The sequence below is a fragment of the Alligator mississippiensis genome, chromosome 2 (assembly GCF_030867095.1).
Source record: "Alligator mississippiensis isolate rAllMis1 chromosome 2, rAllMis1, whole genome shotgun sequence".
NCBI lineage: Eukaryota > Metazoa > Chordata > Crocodylia > Alligatoridae > Alligator > Alligator mississippiensis.
This window is the reverse complement of record NC_081825.1, coordinates 210,640,617-210,663,172: the sequence shown is the minus strand read 5'-3', so window position 1 is coordinate 210,663,172 and position 22,556 is coordinate 210,640,617. Positions and strand designations below refer to the sequence as shown.

At 41.2% G+C, this 22,556-nt stretch overlaps 1 protein-coding gene across 8 annotated transcripts in view; it reads left to right on the top strand.

Annotated features, from left to right (window-relative positions):
- Nucleotides 1-22,556, top strand: part of LUZP2 (leucine zipper protein 2) — a 433,570-nt gene that overhangs the window by 305,353 nt on the left and 105,661 nt on the right. For 4 of the 8 annotated variants that reach the window (XM_019477005.2, XM_019477003.2, XM_059722724.1 and 1 more), the window contains 3 exons: nt 4,559-4,639; nt 10,948-11,022; nt 19,989-20,153. In XM_019477005.2, the coding sequence (XP_019332550.2) occupies nt 4,559-4,639; nt 10,948-11,022; nt 19,989-20,153 (321 nt within the window). The remainder of the gene's footprint in view (nt 1-4,558; nt 4,640-10,947; nt 11,023-19,988; nt 20,154-22,556) is intronic. The other 4 variants (XM_014602168.3, XM_019477006.2, XM_019477004.2 and 1 more) reach the window with 4 other exon arrangements.

Sequence of the window (22,556 nt, the reverse complement as noted above, 5' to 3'; positions counted from 1 at the left end):
CTGCATATACGCTTAAATAATCTGGGATAATTCTCTAAGGTTTGTTTCATAGTTTCATAGTTGGTAGGGTCGGAAGGGACCTAAGCAGGTCATCAAGTCCAACCCTCTGCCATGGACAGGAAAGGATGCTGGGGTCAAACGACCCCAGCCAGGTGATTGTCTAGCCTCCTTTTAAAAATCCTCAGGGTAGGGGTGAGCACCACATCCCTTGTAAGTTGGTTCCAGCTCCTAGCCACTCTGACCATGGAGTAGTGCCTCCTGATGTCTAGCCTGAACCTATTCTCAGTCAGTTTATGGCCATTATTCCTTGTAACTCCTGGTAGTGCTCGGGGGAACAGGGACTTTCCCATTGCCTGCTGGTCCCCCTTGGCAAGTTTGTAGGTGGCCACCAGATCTCCTCTCAGCCTTCTTTTGTGTAGGCTGAACAGGTTCAGGTCCCATAGTCTGTCTTCATAGGGCCTATCCTGTTGCCCCCTGATCATGTGAGCAGCCCTCCTCTGGAACCTCTTGATGCTATCTACATCCCTCCTGAAGTGCGGCGCCCAGAACTGGATGCAGTACTCCAACTGCGGCCTGACCAATGTCACATAGAGGGGGAAGATCACCTCCTTGGACCTGCTCATGATGCATTTATGGATGCATGACAAGGCGTGATTAGCCTTCCTGTGTCCTCACATTGGTGGCCCATGTTCATCTTGGAATCAATAGTGACTCCAAGATCCTTTTCTGCCTCTGTGCTACCAAGAAGGGAGTTCCCCAGCCTGTAGGTATGCTGCTGGTTTTTCCTCCCCAGGTGCAATACCTTGCACTTGTCCGTATTGAAACCTATCCTATTCTCATCTGCCCACCCCTGTAACCTGTCCAGATCTATTTGTAGCCTGTCCCTCTCTTCTATCATGCTCACTTCTTGCCACATCTTAGTGTCATGTGCGAACTTGAAAAAGGTGCTTTTCACCCCCTTGTCCAAGTCGCTGATGAAGATATTGAACAGTGGGGGCCTGAGGACTGAGCCCTGGGACACCCCACTGCCCACGTCCCTCCAGGTCGAAAATGACCCCTCCACCACCACTTTCTGGGTGCAGCCCTCCAGCCAATTTGTGACCCATCTGACTATAGGCATTGACACCACAGTCACGTAATTTTTTTAATGAGGATGGGGTGAGAGACTGTGTTGAAGGCCTTCCTAAAGTCCAGAAAGACTACGCCCACCATGACACCTGCATCCAGGGCTTTTGTGATCTGGTCGTAGAAGGCAACCAGGTTGGTCTGACAAGACCTGCCTCTAATGAACCCATGCTGATTGCCTCTAAGCGTAATCTCCCTTGCTGGTCCCTTGCATATGTGCTTTTGGATAATTTTCTCCGAGCTTCCCCAGGACCCAGGTAAGACTAATGGGCCTATAGTTTCCTGGGTCCTCTTTCCTCCCTTTTTTGGAAATGGAGACCACATTGGCCCTTTTCCAGTCCTATGGCACCTCACCAGAGCACCATGAGTGCTAGTAAAGCTGTGCCAGGGGTCCTGCAATGACCTCTGCCAATTCCCTCAGCACTCTGGGGTGGAGATCATCAGGACATGCTGATTTGAACATGTCTAGTCCCCCCAGAAGTTCACTGACTAGGTCCTCACTGACCCTGGGCCTGGCTGCGCCTCCCCTGGGTCCATCCAGATTCCCAGTGGGAGGGATGTCCCTGTCCCTGCTCAGAAAAATGGAAAAAAAGAAACTGTTAAAGAGAAGCTATGGCAAAGTCCTACAGCTTTGCTCCCTCCCCTCCAGGAGAGTGTTTCACTTGCTGGACTTGGTGCTTCATCTGATTAGCTTTGTCACCTGGTGCTACCACCAGATTACCAAGCATGTCCTGCAGAGGCCCCACATTGCTCAGTACCTTCTCTCCCCCCCCCCCCCCCCCCGCCATGTATTTAAAAAAGGATGTCTTGTTATCCTTGATCTGGGTTGCTGGTTCCAGTTCCATCTCTGCCTTAGCCTTCCTAATAGCCCCCCGTGCAATCTCGAGCAATGGAGGTATAATTCTCTTTGGTGATGGCTCCTCCCTTCCATTGGGTGTATGCCTCCATTGTTCTTCTGATAGAAGACCTACCCAGAGATGTCTGAACAGACATTTGAATGATGAGCTCCTAAAGAGGAGAGAGCTTGCACTGCTGACACTGAACAGCTAGGGATATGTTGTGCATGCATTTCAGCATGATTTTCAGGCTTCCTCAGTCTGGAGGCAGAATGGCAGCAGTGTACAGGGCACCCCTGATTGGCTGACCCACACTGCCTGTGTCTCCCTTCAGCACAATGAGAAGGGGTCGTGTTTGATTCATTGCTCAGATGAAGCACTAAGTCCAGCAAGTGAAACACTCTCCTGGAGCGGAGGGAGAAAAGCTGTAGGACTCTGCCTTAGCTTCTCTCAGAAGAGAACGTGTGTAGGTGTTCACATTCCCAGGAGACGCTGTCCTGGGAGTGATTTAACCCTAGTTGTTCCTAGGTTATTTTTTGCTTGGATGCTGTTACAAAGTTTCTAAGGAAATAGTCTTGAACATTAAAAATGTTATAACAACTTTAATGAAATGGAAAATCCAAATCTGTATCCAAATACTAACTTCAGTGAAAATCCTGCCTTAGGGGTAAGGACTTGCACTGTCATTAATATTGTCTTTAATAGTCAGTCTGAGAAACTGTGTTAAACAAGGTTACTTAATAGCAAGAGTGAGACAGTTACTAGAAGCAACAGCTTTAAAGTTGCCAGTAATTTATATACTCTGTAGAACTCACTGTGTACCTGCTCCACTTTCCCACTAAGTCAGGGAGAGTTTTTCTATTGCCATCATATATAAGCAGATCTGACCTAAAGGACTGTCCTATATTCATTGGACTTCTTCTAATTAGTACACCAAGTATAAAAAAAAGAAAAAGAAAATTGTAGGAAAGACTACCATTGTGAAGTGGGCAATGAATTCCAACTGACCAGAAAGCGGGATCAGAAGAGTTAAGAGAGAAAAGAGAACACATCTGTGTAGTGTCAGACAAGCCAAAGTCTGATCCTTTATTTAAAGGTGTATAAGGAACAGAGGGGGAGAACTCTTGTAAGTCTTTGATGAAATGTCTTAATTTGAATCCACATATCCTATTTAACAAAGCAGGGAAAGAATTCTGACTGAACAAATTACATCAATGCCAGTTCTACACTTTGCAAGTAATTTGTATTGGCACAGCCATTTGTCTTTTGTGGTTAAAGTACTACAGTGATAGGCCCTACAAAAATAATTAAGAACATTTGATAGTATTTTTTTCCCCCCCTGACTACTGGGATTAGAAACTTGCATCTAGAGGACACTGCAGTAAATTTTGGCTTTAGTTACAGCCATCCTGCTTGACTGACTTTGCTGGGTCTGACGATATGTTAATGAAAGCATGGACAATAAAAGCAAGCGTTGCAAATACTACGTGAAAGATTCTGTCTCTATGCCCGTGCTATAGATTCAGAAACTCTCCATCCTGTTACATGCTATCTAGATCTGGGTCTGGGTGTGTAAGAGTAAGCCAGTCTACATCCCCACATTTGACCTGGGAAGAGAGGCCAAAGGAATGAATGGAGATTTGTCTCTGCCTCTGCATTCCCTGATGAGAAAAACTGAAATGGAATTTTAGATTGGGAATCATATAATCCGCTAGTGTGGTAAGCCAGGACACTATTAATACAAGCAGTGTGAAACATGTGACTTAGAGAATTTTCTCTAAGTCTTAGCATTTTAGACCTAATTTTGTAATATTACAGCCTATTTACCATGCTGTGTTCTACACTGTGCCTAAAAAAAATTATAATTAAATGCAAAAATTATGGATAGACATTTTCTGGGATTTTTTTCTCCATAAAAATGCTATCAGGTTCAAATGTTGAAGCATTCCACGGAAAATGTCTGATTTTGATGAAATTCTAACTTTGGCTCTTTTTTCCTGCCTATGTCAAGATCCCATGACAAAATCCTTTTTCCCAACATACTTGTCTTAGTCCTCAGCAGCATACCAGACAGCTGAATGGCGAGTCAAGCCTTTGGAAGTCCTGATAGTGCTAGGTCATAGGCTCTTGGCAGTGCATCCGGAGTTCACTGATTTGGGGTGATGGTCTACCAAATGTGCTTTCTTGGTATATCAGGCTCTGAAGCTCCTATCTCCTCAGCAGCATATGCTGATTGGGTACCATTACTGTAAACCACCTGGAAGCCCAAGATCCCAGGGTCCTGGCTCCTTAGCAGCCTGGAATACCAGGACTTAAAGGCTCCCCAGGTGAAGGGCAGCTCAGCAAATGGTCTGCTTGTGAAACCAGGGCTTCCAAACTCCTGCATCAGCAGCAGTACTCATAGCAGGGAGCTTAAGAACTGAGGATTCCTTGGAAGCTTCCTGATAGCCAGTCCAAGTTCATGGAAACAGGCTTCTCAGGCTTACCTCTTGAGGTCATCTGGGATTCCTTTGCCAGCTCCTATCCTAGGTCTGATGATGTCTCTTTCTTTGGTTACTCCTCTGTTCTGAACTTTTCCTCTTCTCCCTTCACCCCAGAGCAGAGCTAATGGACAGAGAGACCTAAGACAGGCAGTAATGGATGCAGTAAGTTCATCTATCAGAATATCTTCTTTCATGGTAAATACTGAGTTTTCAAGAATTTGTTGTAAAATCTAGCCCTGGGAAGGCAAAGGCATGAGTCCTAACACATTTGCATTTAGAAAGACTAGAAAAGGGGCAGAGGTGTAGTTAATCGTATAACTTTCACACCACCTTGGCAAATATTGAGTATACACTATCCAGTAAAAATATCATGTTATACAATGTTATATTTCTAGAGAGATGGGTCCGATATCCACTTTCTTTTAGTCATAGAGTGGTATTTTAAATGCAGGAAGAAACACTGAGAAAAAAATGTTAATAAGCAGAGAGAAGTGACGCTTCTATTAATGAAAACCACAAAGGTCAAGATTCTCCATTTAGAGTGAATATCCAGAGTAGTCACTAATGAAGAATAAAAGCATTAAGGTATTAATGAGCATGTTCATCAGGAAAATGTACACTCCATGAGGATTTTGGGAAGACATATATATTAAGTAGGCTTACTTTCTTGTTATGCCAGTCTGAAATATAAATCAGATACTGTTGAACAGCCAGATTTAGCTGTGTATTTGATTAAACTATATAGCACCTACAAAAAGTGTCATTTTTAGTTACATTTAATGTTCTGTTCTGTAGAAAATAGTGAAGCTCAGAGACTTTTAGTATGTGGGTGTGTCTACACGAGACATTTACTGTGCAGTAGACTAATTAGATACACAGTAAGTGTCTCAGCATCTACACATATGCTTCTCTTGTGCTGGGGTAAAATTATTTACTCTGCAGTAGGATAGCATTCATATTTAAAAGTACTTGTATTTACACATACTATCATGTTGTGGAATAAAAAACTCCGCAGTAGCACACCTGTAGATGCTGACCCAACTGGCTAGTGCACAAGGGTGCTACAGTTCGGGGGGTGTCTGCTGACTAGACCCTGCACTGAAGCACCCTTCTGCCCCAGCCAGGCCTGTTGCTGCATGTTGAGCCAGGGGAGGAGCCCCAGGCTGGAAGGCTGACACCCTGAAGCTGCGACCAGCCAGGGCTGCTCTTACCTGGCTGAACATGCTGCACTCCCAGGCATATGTTCAGATGGCAATAAACTCCAGAGTTTATCGCTTTACATTAATTGCACACATGGGCATACCCAGTGTATTCTTCTAAGAAGCAAATGTTTACAGAGTAAGTACAGTAAAAAAAAAAAATCCTAAACATTCAGTGGCAGCCTCTCTTTCCTGTTAGATAGGTATCCCTTCTAGAATTTGCAATTAAAATAAAATTAGAATATTTAAAAGAAATACAAAAAAAGTAATATCCTATCCTTGTTTTTCTTAAATTATTATTTATTTAGGGCTAAATGAAAAACTAGAATTAACACCTATTTGCTAGTCATACATAATCAAATGTGATCCAGTGTTTCCTAACTGATCAAAATGTATAATTCTACCCTCATTTGTGGGTATAAACTAGCCCTAGCTGATGTTTGAAACTGTTTTAAAAAAATCAATTGCTTGCAACACAAAGTCATCAATTATCTAAAACCTCATTCAAGATTCAAGAAAAATCACTTCTTGATTGACAAAGTTCAATGAATAATCATTTTAAAAACTTAGTATTTTAATACTGGTAAAGGAATAATCGATTTAATCCAGAGCTATACAACTGATGACCTGTAGAGGCAAAAATAATTTGGCTATAATTGTAACAAGGGCTAAATACAGATATTCAAAAAGCCCGAGGCACAAGTGATCTAAATATCATGCTTTATGCAAAGAGAAGGAAGGTTGAAAGGGAACAGAACAGATGTTTGATGTTGGGGAGGGGCATGTGGCTCTGAGCCTGCCTGCGTGGCCTAGGCCAGTGAGGCCAGCTGGGGGTGTTTCCACATGCCTTCTAGGAGGCTGCTGAAGAACATAGAGTCTGGCTGAGCAGATGGCCACCCCTGATTAGCTAGCACAGACCATCTCCCCAGCCCCACACTCACATCAGCTGACTGCACCGCAGAGAATCTGCTACCTCACCCTGCCGTATCAGGATTCAAGGCCACTGATCCATATGAATTAAGCATGGGCTGGCTATCACCACTCAAAGGCCATCACTTAATTCTTTATTACCCCCAGTTAGAGAACTAGGGCTTTATTGGTTCAGTACCTCAACCCAAAGGGAATCAATTGTTATATGCCTTCTGTTAAACTGTGAATATCCACTGGGAGGAACAAAGTCCAATATAAATCAAATAACCGAAGTCCAATTAACTCATGAACTTGGGGGAGTGGGGGAGAAACTAAAGTACATTCCTTGGTATAGATATGTATGCAGCCAGCCCTGGAATTAACATGCTTAACAACCTCTGCAATAGATGTCAGGAAAAACAGGGAAAACAAAAATAAAAAGGAGGTACCATAGCTCCAGGCTTATCACATGTCCTGACGTGCTACTCCAGGCATCTGCCCTGCTTCTACTCTCCTCAGTATTCTCCAGGGACTCTGGGCTCTCAGCCTGTGCTTCCTGCCATGTGTCCCCGCCCTACAAACCGCAGAGGCTTCCATTCAATCCTCCCCACATTGCCCAGCAGCTCTGGGTCTGCCTCTGTGGATAAACAGAGAAGCGCCAGTGCACCCTGTTACATTAGCCAAGATGGCAGAATTTGGACTTCTGCCTGGTTTATTTTATGAGCGATCAGGAACAGAAAACCATAGATAGAAATCGAATATAGTCATGCTTGTAGGAAACTTCAGTTAAACTAGGGGTAAAAAGGTTCTTCTCAAGCATAGTGAACTAGAAAGAATTAGAAAAAAGATTTTGTAGGGTATACCAGTTGAGTAGCCAAGCTTTGACAGAAAGTTTAGGGTAAAGATATCACTTTCTCTTGTTAAACTACCAGTAAAGCCAAAGCACAAGAAAGGTCTGTTTAGAACTTATCTTTACATAGATGTAAATGCTTTGATAGGAGATGGATGAGCCACTGGCGATAATATAGTAAGTTTAAGGTTTCAGATAGAGGAATATGTCTGGGGGATGCAAAGATGATCTTTGGTTCCATGTCTCTCCTGTGGAAAACTGAAGGATTTTGCATAGAGCAACATAAGTCACACTTTTTCGGAAGATGTACTTGTGGCCAGTAGTGAATATGTCTTCTCAGTTGTCCAGGGCAGCATTATAGCTGACTTCTAGAAGAATAAAGCTTCTGGCCTGTAGGTCTTACACAACTTACCTCCTTTACCGTTTGCTATATGCATCTTGCTTTAAAAGACAGATCAAGATAAATCTTTAGAATATCCATATGATGTGCAGAATATGATGAATAAAGTCTTTGTTAAGTAGCCAGAGTCACTGTGCCAAAAAAAGGGGCAACAGTTGCATGTTTTTACATATTCTATGTTCAAATAGACATATGCACAAAAGTCCTCAATCTGACCTTGATTATCATGGCATCAATAAATCCAGAGTCACTCAGTATAACTTAAGATTTGAATATAGTCTAGTCTCTCTTTATACCTATAAATAGCTGTGGCATTTTCTTAGATGTAATTTAAAGTAAAATAGGATGAGTATATTGATTTCAATGGGAATTTGGATCTGTGTACTGGGTGGGTCACTGAGTGTCTTATTTAAGTTACTGAACTGACAGTAATTGCTCAAAGTAACCTCTCAGGGGATGAAACAAAATAGTTCATTTAATTTCTTTTCTATTAAAGTCTGATTCTTCAAGGTTCTGAATCCAATGACAAACTCAGTACTTTCAGTTTTCATGGAGCTTGATTGAGGTCAGTGATTCTCTGCACCACACAGAAACAAGCCCTTATAGTAGGTATAGTTAAAACTTTCCCCTTACCAGTAAGTAAAATATAATCAATTAATAATAATAATAATAATAAGAGTTGATATTATTGGGAAAAGCTGCTTAAATTATTTGTATCGTATTGCTGATAAAGCAAAGAAAAACTTCACTCCCTGAAACTGTTTAGTGCCAGCTTTTAAAGAAGGCAGTATTCAAATGGATTTCCAAACTTTTTGTATAAATGTTATTCTTTACTCAGCCTTTTACTATTTTTTAACTATTTTTTTCTCTTCTGAGTTTTGTTGGTTTCCATAGGAGTAGCTCAAAGTTACAGAATAATTTAAAAAAATTATAGAAAAAATAATTGGTTACTCTAAAGTTACAGGAAGTTAAAAACTGAAATACCAAGGTTTAAAAATCAGTTATTGCTCAATGAACATTGTTATTTCAACAAGAAGACTTCATCATAAATTAAATGCCATTGTGTGGCAGCTGGATTGTTACCACTAGACCATGAATTAAAATGAATTTACACAGTCTTCCACTATCCAAAGTTCCCTTAAATTCAGTGGAAACATGCTTTTTATTTCAAGGGGCTCTGAATAAGAAAGACCTTTACTTTTCTTAGGAACATATATGTTATCTTACCTGACCAGACGAGTACTATGTCTATCTTTGGTAATTACTAGTGTCAGATGTTTGAAAAGATGATGACACAAAAATAATAGTGACAAATTATAGAATATCATGGTAAGAGGGAAGGTTTCATCTGCTCTTATCTCATTTAGTGGTCAGTTTATGCCCTGAAGCCGTGGCATGGCTGGAAGATATATTTCTAACTAATGGAACTATGGATGCTCTTGTTCTCCACAAAAATGCTTAATCCTTTTTTAAATGCAGTTAAACTTTTTTCATGTAGCTAGAGACTGGAATGCATTAACTTAGTGTCATGGCTTTTGTCAGTTTAAACCAGACATTTAAAACTAAATATTTAATATAATTTCTGGCATTTAATTCTGCACATAACCTTTTGTTAGATTCAGATTGTTCACTAACATACATATCTTTGACTACTGTTAATAACGTAGGAAAATGTCATTTATGTAAAGTCTGTACTGCAGTGTACAGTAGGCATACCTTTATGAGAGCTAGCTTACATGTCAGAAGTGGAGTAGACAGATCAGCACAGTGTTCTACATGCTAAATAACATGTTGCCACAGTACCTGAAATACCTACAGTATACTTTAGTGTTCAGTAAAGAAGTACCCTTAGAAAATTTTCCCTGAGAAAATCTTTACCTGCCAAGGTATCAAATAAGTCAGACATCAGAATGGTAGTATCCTGGGGGAAAATTAACAATACATTTTAGTAACTGATTGTTTGCAAATGTCTATTCAAAAGTGAAAAATGTTGTGTCTTTTATAACTGATGAGATAGAATGTTACAGACCTATTCATATGCATGATGTATGTTGTCTCATTAAAATTTTCAATGGAAAAGATAACCATCTGCTTCAATGTACCCCTTCCCTTTTCATTCATAAACACTGAATGTAACTGCAGGGCTATTTACATTTGCAAGTACTGCAATAAAAGAAAAAACACAGCATCCTTTCTTTTTGGTTATATAGTAATGTGATATTACATTATTGGAGGCACAGCCGCAGGAAGCTGAAGATCCTTAATTTCTTTAAAGTCGAATTCCTTGCAATAATTTTATTTTTCTGCAGGAAGAATTCCATTGAATTGTAATGGATTCCTAGTGGAAAAATGTCATTCTTCAAAATTACTCAAGTCAAATTATACATATATAAGTCAGTGGAATGACTGGCACCAATATTTAATAAATTGTCAACATCAAGGTGTGCTTCTCAAGGAATGATGTTTACAACAAGAAAATAATAAAATGCACTGTAAAAAGAGAGAACCTCTCCAGCATGTCTTCCAGCTAAATTCTGTGACCCTATATTTGAATTCCTGTGTCTCCAAAGACATTCTCATCATGCTGTTGCATTAACAGCTATGTAGCCTTTTTTTGTTTATCCTTTCCTTTCAAATCTCTACAGAAGTGGGAAAGAAAGAGACCTAAAGTTAATCCCTTGTATACCAATCTTCTCATAGTATTTCTACATGTGGGTGTGTGGGGGGAAGTATGTTAATGGAAAGTATTAAAATGTTTAGAATAAAAGACAAATTTTTGAATAATTAGCAAAAGAGTTCAAGATATGTAAATATTCTGATTATCACAAAAAAACCCACTATGATGGGATTTCTAAATACTTTATACAAGGTGGCTTTTTCCTACTGCCACTGGCATTTAACATCCATTGGCATAAAGGAGGCAAGTTTGGACCCAATTTGTACATGAAGAGCATGTTTTCTCAGTTAAAAAAAAAAATCCCTTGAGGCTTGGTCATCTGGCAGGCAATTATGGCCTTAATTATATACATTGCTCTGTAGAGTTTAAATCCCTTCCTGTCTTACAGGCACAAAATGCAAAATTACCAGGGAAATGATTATATTGTAAATTACATCAGCAACTGTGTTTTTCATTTTATCTCCACAGGCACAACAGCTAACAGATCTGGAGCAAAAACTTGCAGTTGCAAAAGATGAACTAGAAAAGGCAGCCCTTGACAAAGTAAGAACCTGTGTGTATACTCTCAGCTTCTTTATCTGGACTAGCTATGGACATTTCTATGGGATCTGACAAAGAAAACCATGTTAAGGCACTGCAGTGACTTCATGCATTGCAAGTACTTCCATGCTTAAAGTTAAACACAAGTATCATGTTTTTCAGGGCTTGGTGCAGGAAGATTAAATGTCTTAAAAAGACAATTCCAAATTTATCATGCAACAAAGTACAACCAAAGAGAAAGATGCCTCTCTCTGATCAGACTTGTGCTACATTTTAACTCTTAGTTTTGATTCTGCATACAATACAGGGTGGAGATATACAAATTCATGGGTATAACTAAGCTATCATCCCTCCCTTGGCTCCTCAGAGAACAGAAATTATGCCATCCTTGACATTGTGCAGCACATTCCCTCTAGTAACCACAATTGGCTCAAAAGGCCAGTTGTTGGCAGTAGGGTGTATATTAGATTTGTTTAATGTACAAGTTGTTGGGGGAAGAAGGTACATTAGGTTTGAGGGCAGAGGTTTCATTAGGTTTGTCTGCCTCCCACTTCCTTTAGGAGTGCATGGAGGAGGGGCAGTCCTTGATCTCCCACAAATGTGGGGCTGTGATTTTCCTTGGCCTTTGTATAGGGTGGACAAGAAAGTGAATTGAATGGATAGTCGAACATTCAATGAAATATTCTCCAAAACCCTTTTCATCTTCATAGACAGGTATTAGAAAATATTGTTCTGATGAACTCAAAATATTCCATGCAGCATTAGAATACAGCTGGGGGGGAAAAGAACACTTGAGCAAACTATGTTCCAATTATCAACTCGGTACAGGTTAGAATAACAATTATACACTCTCAGTAGAGCAGTATCTGACAACCTTTTCAGGCTGTAAGCTTTTCAGGCTGGAGTGACCCAATTTAAGTCAGAGGTGGGAGGGTACTAAGATCTAGCTGCTACCAGTGCCACCACCATTTCTCTCCACTGTGGCACAGGAGAAATGATTTCCACTGCTCGTTACTCCAACAACTGAAGGCCTCCAAATATCATAGAATCATAGAAAATGAGGGTTGGGAGGGACCTCAGGAGGTCATCTAGTGCAACACCCTGCTCAAAGTAGGACCACCCCCAATTAGATCATTCCAACCAAGGCCTTGTCTAGCTGGGTCTTAAAAACCACGAGGATGAGTTCCACAACCTATCTGGGTAACCAGTTCCATTGTTTTACTACCCTCCTAGTGAGAGAGTTTGTTCTTAATATCTAACCTAAACTCCCCTTGCTGAAATTTGAGACCATTGCTCCTTGTTCTGTCATCTGCCACCACTGAGAATAATCTAACTCCATCCTCTTTGGAACCATCTTTCAGGTAGTTGGAAGCTCAGTCTTCTCTTCTCCAGACTAAATAAGCCCAAATCCCTTAACCTCTCCTCCTAAGTTATATTTTCTAGCCCCCCTAACCATTTACATTACCCTCTACTGGACTCTCTCCAATTTGTCAACATCCTTTCTGTAGCGGGGGGCCCAACACTCGACACAGATGTGGCCTCACCAGTGCATAACAGAGGAAAATAATCACTTCCCTTGATCTGCTGTCAACACTCCTACTAATGTAGCCCAGTATTCTTTTAGCCTTTTGGCAACAAGACCACACTGTGGGCTCATATTCAGCTTATTGTCCCACAGGCCTTTTTCTGCAGGGCTGTTACCTAGCCAGTCAGATCCCAACCTGTGCATGGAATTGTTCCGTGCTAATACACTTGTTCTTGTTGAACCGCATGAGATTTCTTTTGGTCCAGTCTTCTAATTTGTCTAGGTCTCTCTGAATCCTAACCTTACTCTCCAGTGTATCTACTACTCCCCTCACCTTGGTATCATCTGCAAACTTGCTGGGGGTGCCTTCTGTGTCATCTTCCAGGTCATTAATGATGATTTTGAATGAAAACCAGCTCCAGGAGTGACCCCTGGGGCACTCTATGCAATACCAGCTGCCAACTAGATATTGAGCCATTGACTAGTACCCTCTGAGCCTGGTGATCCAGACAGTTTTATATACACCTTACAGTCCATTCATCCAACCCGTACTTCCTTAACTTCAAAATATCTATGTCTAGAGGCAGGAACCAATGGTTTTTTGGGCTTCATCTGACCCATGGACCATAAGGAGCTGACCCCTGAGTTAGAGTATTAAATTAGCAAACAAAATATCCATTTTCAATAAAATGAATCTAAAATAAGATTTTTTTTAAAGTATACAATAAAATATACATGTCAACTCATTTCAATTTTTACACATGCTTGACATAATATAACATGTCACTTTAATATGGTCAAAACATTTGGGCAAATATGTCACTGTATTTAACCATGACAAAATAAAAAGTTTCAAAAATGTCAAAATGTTTCATTTCTTCAAAACATAATTTTAGAATTGCGCCATTTTATTTGTATTTTTTATTTGAATTTTGGAAGCTCTAACAAAGAAGTATTTCAGGGTTCGACCAATTCTGGATACTTAACAATATGATTGCCACTTCGTATGCTCTCTAAAAGCTTGCTCTGTATGCTCTCTAAAAGCTTCAGAGAAGAACACTGGAAGGAGGAAGATATATATGTGTATGTGTGTGTATACATATATGCGTATATATGTGTATTGTATACTTATATATAATAAGTGTGCGTGTGTATGTATTTGTGTATATATGTGTGTGTGTGTATATATATGTGTGTGCATATATTTATATATATGTGTATATGTGTGTGTGTATCGGGGTATGCAAAATGGGCTGTATTCAATTTGGATTCAGCCTGCATCAGGGACGGTGATTCGATTTGTTGATTGATTCGGATAACCATCCCCGATTTGATTCGGTCAAATCCAGATCTGAAGATTAGGTGCTGATTAAACGAATCAGTGATTTAGCCATAGAAACAGCTTTAAATGTTTTTTTTTACATACCTCAAGGTACCAGGCGCGGCTCGTGAACACTGGGGCGGATGGAGCGTCCACAGGACCGCAAGGGGATGCCCCACATGCTCGGTAGTGAACCTAGAAGTGGATCGGAAGTACTATCAGACCACTTCCAAGTCCACCGGGGAGTGCTCTTGGGGGCCCCCCCATACGCTCCCAGCTTGCTTATCAGCTGCAGGGGGACCCTGGGTGCCCTCCAGACCCAGAAGGCACTAGTCACCAAGCTGGAGAGGATGCAGGGGGCCCCCCCCCATGCTCCCCAGTGGACCTGGAAGTGGACTAGAAGTGCTTCGGGTCCACTTCTGGGCCTGCTGCTGTGTGTGCTGGGTACCCCCTGCACTCCTGTGGCATGCTCCATCTGCCCCAGAATTGTAGCATTCACAAGCCACCTGGTGTCTTGAGGTATGTAGAAAAAACATTTAAAGCTATGTCTATGTCCGAATAGCTGAATTCAGAGCATTCTAATTCAATTTGGAGGGATTAAAGGGTCTCCTGATTTGATTCGGATTTGGAGATTCAGTCGCCAAATCGGGCTCAATCTCCACCAAATCAAATCGAGAACCAAAGCTTTGCACAGCCCTAACCATTTTATATATATATATAAATTATATTTCCATTGTACGCCTTTGAGTTGCTGGGATTTTTCCCAGCAACTCAAATGCATTAAACTTAGAAATTGTTTTCTTTATAATGAATTAGAAGGCTTTTTTCATTTAATAAATTATTTTAAGTATGTCTGAGCTTCTATGGTTCCAGTATAAACACACCCCTATATTATATGGAGAGGTAATTAGCTATATTAGTCTGTCTTAAATTGGGCAGAGAAGGCAGGGTAGAAGTGCATGTTTTAGACTAGCTGAATCAGAGATGCATAAGCTCTTGTGAGCCACGTCTAATGAACTGAGCGGTGGCTCATGAAAGCTTATGCATCTCTGATTTAGTTGTTCTATAATGTGCACTGCTACCCTGCCTTCTGCCAAAGGAATGGATTTTATTAGTAGATGTTTAAGATTATGAATCCAAAAAGATGACAAAGCCAGTAGGGAAATACAAATCGCCCGAGCAAGGAACTAATATTGTAGGGATGGGGGTGAGGAGAGGAACGCAACTAGGTTACAGAAAATACAATGTTAGCCAACTAAGCCCAGGGGAGGGGTGGGTGGAGGAAGGGGAGGGGAGGGGGTTTGTGACTCTGAGAGAGAAAGAAGATACATACACACAAACCCATACAGTGGTCCTCAGTATATACATTATACATTATAGAGTTAGCCCAGGCCTAGATAACTCCCCACTGCAAAGTCATACTTGTGCCAGACCTATTTAATTTCATTCACAATAGTGGTGTACCAGCCCAAGTATCAGGATGGATTTCAGATGAAGTAGTATATGATTCTTAAACCAAGCTGTTCTAAGAATGAATTCATACAATGCTCCTTCTCTCTCTTACCTAGAATGGAATTATTGTGATGTCACTGGCATGACGTATTTACAGAAAGTATTGTTCTCAAGTGGAGTTACTCATTATAATGCAGACAGTACTGGGAAAAGCAGAGAGCATTTGGCAGCAAGAACCTTTAATGAGAATGTCATTAAACAATTCTGTCTGCTAACCACAAAATGATTTGCAGCAAACCCAACTGACTCTCTACCATTCTGTTCCTTTCCTATCCACTAATATCAACATGTAATTCAGAGTGCTATCATGCCACTGTTTTACCAGAAGGCTGGTATCCGTTTCTGGCAAACTAGCAGCAGGGAAAGAAGACTTCAGGGATGGCTTCCTTGTCCAACTACTGTGAAAGGTCAGCAGAAATGGATTGTTAAAAATCCATGAAGAAAAAGGGAAACAAGAAAGTATAGCTCAAGCAGAATTGCGGGATAGAACTGGAAGACTAAAAGCACCCAAGCTGGTTAACCATTGTTCTCCCTACATGGTAAATGAGTTTTCCTGTTTGGGATGAAGTGAAAGGTGTACTCTTGGTGTATTGATTTCACGATGGAGCCATGCACAGCGTCTGCTTTAAAGAATAGGAAAGATGGCAGAGAAATGAGAAAGTACATGTGAACTGGATTGCATTGAACAACAGGTTCTCCAATTGCGTTGATAGCAAAGTCACATATTCTTAACACAACATTTATAAACATTTCATCCTTCTGTCTTAGGTTCAAACAGTTTTATTTGACAACTCTGGCATACATTTGTGTGCACTAACAGTAGGCTTTTCTCAGTGGCCTATACAAAATGTTTTGCCAAAATACTTCATACAGCCTTTAAGAGTTATCATATACTTGAATAAAGCTAAAAGGTACCAAACAGGTCCAATTAGATTATTTATCCCCAGGTTCCAATTAGATAGTGGCAAGATGAATGGAGTTTAGTGCAATCTCTCTCTCTTTTTTGTTAATGGACAACACATCCTACTTATCAAGCTTTAAAAAGATATGGAAAAAATTCAGAGGACTTGCTACTAATTATTTGGCTAAGCATTACTGAAATAATTACAGTAGTCTCAATTGTCTAAACAACAGTTATTCAAATCATTCTGTTATCTGACTTCAGGATAGGCTGACTTCAAGATAGGCTGCCTAATGTGTGGTAAAAGTGAGAGCACTTTGTATATAATTTGCATTTAAAGGTTTATTTAATGTGCTTCATTGCCCAAACAATTTTGATTTTATAAATGCATTTTGATCTCAGATAGTTCAGAGAACAGATTCTCTACTGAACTACTGTAACTATACTATTGTATAGTTACATCTGTAACATAATGTCTACATTGATAGTTAGGGTCCTCCTTAAGGTTCTTCTTACTCTTGTACCTGTCAACCTTCTACACCAATGGTCTCCCAACTGTCCTTGGCCTATGAGTGTCAAGTACTGAGCAAATAATATGATTCATACAATATCATACTTCACTTTCCCTGTCAACCTCAGTTTTAAGTTTTAAATTGCTGTGGTCCAAGTAATGTTGGAGGGTCTCATAGACAATGTTTTCTATGAGTCATGCGTTGCGGGCTACTGATCTACTCTATATATTCTTACAACTGATCCTAGAAGCAGTCTATTGTGAGCTGAGAAATTCTGTTGAACTTCAAGGTCTGATGCTGACCCTGCTGCAGTGTGTTTGTAAGTTTCTTGGGTCCCTGGCATGTGCTACATTTTTGGAATGATTAATGGAAGCGACATGCCATATGTATATTGAATTTATGGTACCATAAAATGCTAAATGAGCTGTGAAAATATTCCTCGGAATGTGTGTAACACCTTTGTGGCTGATTTGTATGGTACCATAAATTTAATGTGTGGCATGCCTCATCATCCTAGTGCTCACTGCAGCTGGGAAGCCTCTGGTCTGGAACCTGGCTGGGAGATATGAGCTTGCTAGGACCAGGCAGGCACCTTAAAAATCCTTGCCCTGCAGCCTGTGGTCTTGGGTGTAGAAAGCTTAGCATCTCTTTAAATATGGGTGTGCAGCTGGTTGAAAGATCTTCTCCTATTCCCACTTGCACATGCCAGTCAAAAGAGGCACCCAACACAAGCAGCTGTACATGCTGGGTAGCTCTTTAAATATGCAAGTACAGCTGGGGATGTGGGAACTTACTTCTCTCCTTGGTTGCACACACCAGTTTAAAGAAGGATCTAAGAATCTCCCTCATTCCCAACTACATACTCTCTTTTAAAAAATATGCTCAGTATGAACAGCTAGAAATGGAGAAGCTCCCCCATTCCCCCATGCTTGTTTCGAGTACCTCTTTAAAACAGCATCAGCAGCTGGGGGTGAGTGATCTCCCCCATCCCCAGCTCCACTGTGTGGGGTACCAAGAGCCCAGTATTGGAGAGCCTTTCCCTGATTTCAGGTTTATAGTTTCCAGGGAACCCCAAAAAAACAGATAAGAGTGAAGCTGGGACTCAAAGCTACATATCTGCTTTTTTAAAGAAATGGTGCTCTGTAAGCCTGACATATGGGAAACGCTCCCCAGTGGTACGTTCATCGTGCCTTAGACCTTTTAAAAGCAAGCAAGCAATTGAGAACCCCTGTGGCACTCCCACTTTTTTAATGCTCCTGGGCATCCATGGAAACCCCCCCTGGAGAATGGGGAGCTCCCAGTTCCCCAGCTGCAACTTCTGTGGGGGATTGGGGGTGCAGCTAGAGAGTAGGAAGCTTCCCATTCCCCAGGTACAGGTGCCCCCTACCCTTCCATGCTGGCTGTCATTTGATTGGAAATTTTGTGTCCCATTCCCCAAATTGCTTGACCTGCCATGCCAGCTTTCCACAGCAGGTCACACAATTCTGTGAATGGGGCATAACATTCCTCATACTCCAATTTTATGCCCCATTCTCCAAATTGTGTGACCTGCTGTAGACTTCTGGCACTTCAGGTTAAGCAATCTAGGAAATGGGACCTAAAATTCCTGAGACCCCAATTGTGCAACTGCCTTAACATCTACCAGTGGTGTCATAAACTGCATGGCTAGAACACAGGTCTACTTCTTTGCAGAAGTACCAGAATTCCCTGTTCCTGTTTAATGGACATTCCTTATACTGACCCCCTCTCTGCTGCCCGAAGAAGATTCAAGCCTAGAGAGACAAGTAGTCAACAGACTGATTCCTAGAAGACTTCTATTTTGCATAGCATTATTTAGCATCTTTATTGTATGCTTGAGAAATATCAGAATGAAAAGCTGGTGGCTTTGATGCGGTTTACAGGGTTCAATATAGAAGGGAAAGATAAGTTATGTGTCTTGGTCTGATTGAGAATGACCTCAAGATGAACATTAAATAACAACATAGAATGAGAGATGTTCCTAAGCTCATCCAGGAGGCCTATGATGTAATGGGAAATTTAAATGTTTCCCAAGTTCTAGGTTGGCCATGTAATCATTAGACCATCTTTCCTGTCCTTGTTTACTATGGGTATGTACAGGCATTGAATTTCAATTGATCTAACCAGGGTTAGGCTTATCTAAATGCCCACTCATGTAGGCATTCTAAGAGTTTAATTTGACTGAAAAATGGCATGCCCAAACTAAATTAGTTCATCTCAGGAGGTGCACTTAGATTGAGATAGGGATAACTGATCTAGGAAGGGGTTAACCTGATCTATCCAACGCTTACATATACATCCCCAGAGCTGGGGAATCTCACCTGCTCGTTTCAGCCCTGGGGCTGTTCTGTTTTACCTCCAACTTTGATCCTAACTGGACTATTTTTAATCCCCAGATTCCTTCCCCTCTTCCCCTGACCAAGCAACCTCTGCCCGTACTGACCCACCAGCCCTGCCAGTCACTCATAGACATGCCAGCCCCCCTCCCCCCCCCCCCCCCCGGGCCTATCCTCTTCACTCCAAGTTGCTTAAGTCAGGTTGCCTGTATTGCTGCCACCAGTGGCAAATGACTGCATGTGCCACTTCTAGCATCAGCAAAAGGCTGCATGTGCCTCTACCAGTCTCTGTTTAAGCAGTTTAAAATAACCTGCCTGAACTTAGACTGGGTGTGACAAATGCTTGTTCACAGACAGCTTACCACTTTCACAGTCTCTAAGAGAGTAACCCACATATCTCTTTATCAGGCAAAAGATGTTAATATTATGATTTTTAAAGGGCTTGTTTTACTGGCATTGTGAAAACAGAAGCTTATTTCATGAAGCATACTTGGTACCAGTGTGTGATGAACTTAAAGGAAAATACAGATCTCCTCTGATTTGGACAATGGTAACTTTGCTGTCTCCCAAATCCAATGAAAACACTGATAGTTTATTATGTAATGGCATAGCATGTAAATGGTAAATAAATTATTTTTCTTTTATATTAAACAATTTGTTTATAATGCATGGTACCAAGAATCTTGTCTGTGTGTATTTGCAGAATAATTATATACGTGTACACTAGATTCTGTCCAGCAAATCTAGAAAGAATGTGTTTGATTCAGAGCAATACTCTTTGAAAATAAGCAATACTCTTTGCTATAACCAGTCTGAAGATTTGATGACATCTCACTTTCCTCAGGAGTCTCAACTGAAAGCTTTGAAGGAGACTGTCCAACTCTGCTTGTCTTCTGTTCTTCACAATCAACCTCCAGCTATGAATATAATCCATCCAAAACCAACTGAGAGGCTGACATCCCCAGTTACAAATGGCTCAAAAGTTCCATTTCAAGCAACAAACACTAAGGTAAAATGTATTCCCTTTTTCATTTAAAGAGCTTTCAATTTGTCCTGTAAGACCATCAAAGTGGAACTAAGAAGGATTTAAAATTTATTGAAAGATTAGAAAGAATTTTAAAGATAATGCTAATGCATCAGCAGTTTTCCCCTGATGTCACTAAAATTACTTTTAAAAAGTTGGAGAACATGAGAACATCTATTTTTATAGCTATTGAACAAAATTCTCCATCTTCTGTTATGTGGACTATGTCTGCATATGGATCCAGCATAGCTCTATGTAGGAAGTGTTATGTATAAAGTAAGTGTCTGCAGGTATGAGGCACGGAAAGCCAAGGCAGGCATGGAGATCAAACTGGTGACTGAAATTAAGGACAACAAAAAGTCTTTCTATAGGCATATAGGGATCAAGAAAAAAAAACTGATCTCTTCTGTGGGACCCTACTGAATACAGAGGGGCAGCCCACAGTTGATCCCCATGAAAAGACACAGCTCCAAAATATATACTTCACATCTGTATTTCTGAAATCAGATGGGAGCTGTTCACCTGACCAAAGGCCCAGGGAATATGGGGAAGAGAACAGACCACATGAAATCAGTCCTGAGTAGGTGAGGGTACTCTTAGAACATTAGGACATTTTCAAGTGTGCTGGGCCAGATAACCTGCATCTGAAAGCCCTGAAAGAACTGGCTAGGCTTGTAGCAGGGCCTCTGGCAAAGCTGTTTGAAGGGTTCTGGAATTCGGGAGTGGTCCCGGATGAGTAGAAGAGGGTCAACATGGTGCCTATCTTCAAGAAAGGCAAGAGAGATGACCCTGCAAACTATAGACTGGTCAGTCTGACTTCCGTCCTGGGAAACATCTTTGAAAAAGTTGTTAAGGAGGCCATCAGTTACAAGCTCATAACTGGTGGAGTACTAAGAAGTAACCATAATGGCTTTGTTGAAGGTAGATCATGCCTGACTAACCTGGTGTCCTTTTATGACCAGGTAGCCAATTAGCTGAACAAGGGACACAAGGTTGATACTTAGACTTCAGTAAAGCTTTTGATTCCATTTCCCATAAGATTCTCTCAATTAAATTAGAGGGTACTGGCCTAGACCAGTCTACAGTAAGGTGGGTGGACAATTGGCTTAGAGGCCAATCCCAGAGAGTTATAATCAATGGGATGTCCTCATCCTAGAGGACCATCTCCAGTGGTGTCCCCAAGATTGGTGCTTGGACTTCTGTTCTTTAACATATTTATTAATGACTTGGATTGGAGGGGGGGGGCAGGGTAGAAAGATCAATGGTTAAGTTTGTGGATGAAATCCGGGCACATCAGAGGACAGGGTAATAGGCCTGTGCAAATAGGGAACTATTCAATTCATATTCAGCCAATGTGAATGCCAGCAATTTGATTCAGAGATTCAAATCACTTTTCCAGTTTGATTTGGCCGATTCAACTTCAAAAGATTTGGAGCAGATTCGGAAAGATTTGGAGATTTGGTCATAGAGTATAATGGGGAGTCAACGAAATATCTATAACTTTGTTCTTTCCTGGCTGATTCAGATGAAACTTACACAGATAGTAGCCCCTGCTTGAAGCATGAAGGCTGCCAAGTTTCAAGATGATAGGTGCAGGGGTTACTTGGAAACTGTACCTCAAAGTTGTAAAACCCAAACTCATATCACGAGTGTGTTATGCCACAGCAGGGTGAAAACTGCCGGGATGGTAACTCTTGCTAAGGACACAAATCCTGTCAAGTTTCAAGGAGATAGGGGCAGGGGTTTCTGGGAAGCTTCACTTCAAACTGTTGACAGGCAGAACTCATGACATAGGTGATACTGTGTGTGTTAAGGCAGAGGGGGGTGAAAACTGCTGGTCTGACAGGACCTGCTGCAGCCATGAAGCCTGCCAGCTGTCAAAGAGATAGGTGCAGGGGGAGCCTGGTGCAGGGTACTGCTCCCACCTTCTTGCTCCCACTGGCAGCAGAAGCCTCATGGTTGCTTGGGAAGAGGATGCATCTATGTTGGCAGGGGGAACTTGCAGCTCTAGTTCTCCCCTTACCCTCTCTAGCCCCTTTCCTTCCCCTGCCAGAAGACCTGGCACCTGCCTTTCCAACACGCTTCATATCTATGTTTCCTGTGCTGGAAAAGGTTTGTGTGTATTGTGTTCTTCTTTGATCTGGTCTTGTTCTGAATCTGAATGTGGCGGGCTGTCGGTGGCAAGCTCTTCCATTCATGAGTGCTGTGTGACTTGTTGAGTGGTCTGATTGATTATTGATTATTAATACCTATCAATATATATGTGGTGTGTTTGTGTTACTGTTGTGTTCTTAGGCTGTCAGTGACAAGTTATTTTATTCGTGAGTGCTGTGTGATTTGTTGACTGTGGTCTGATTGATTATCGATTGTTAATGCCTACATATATAG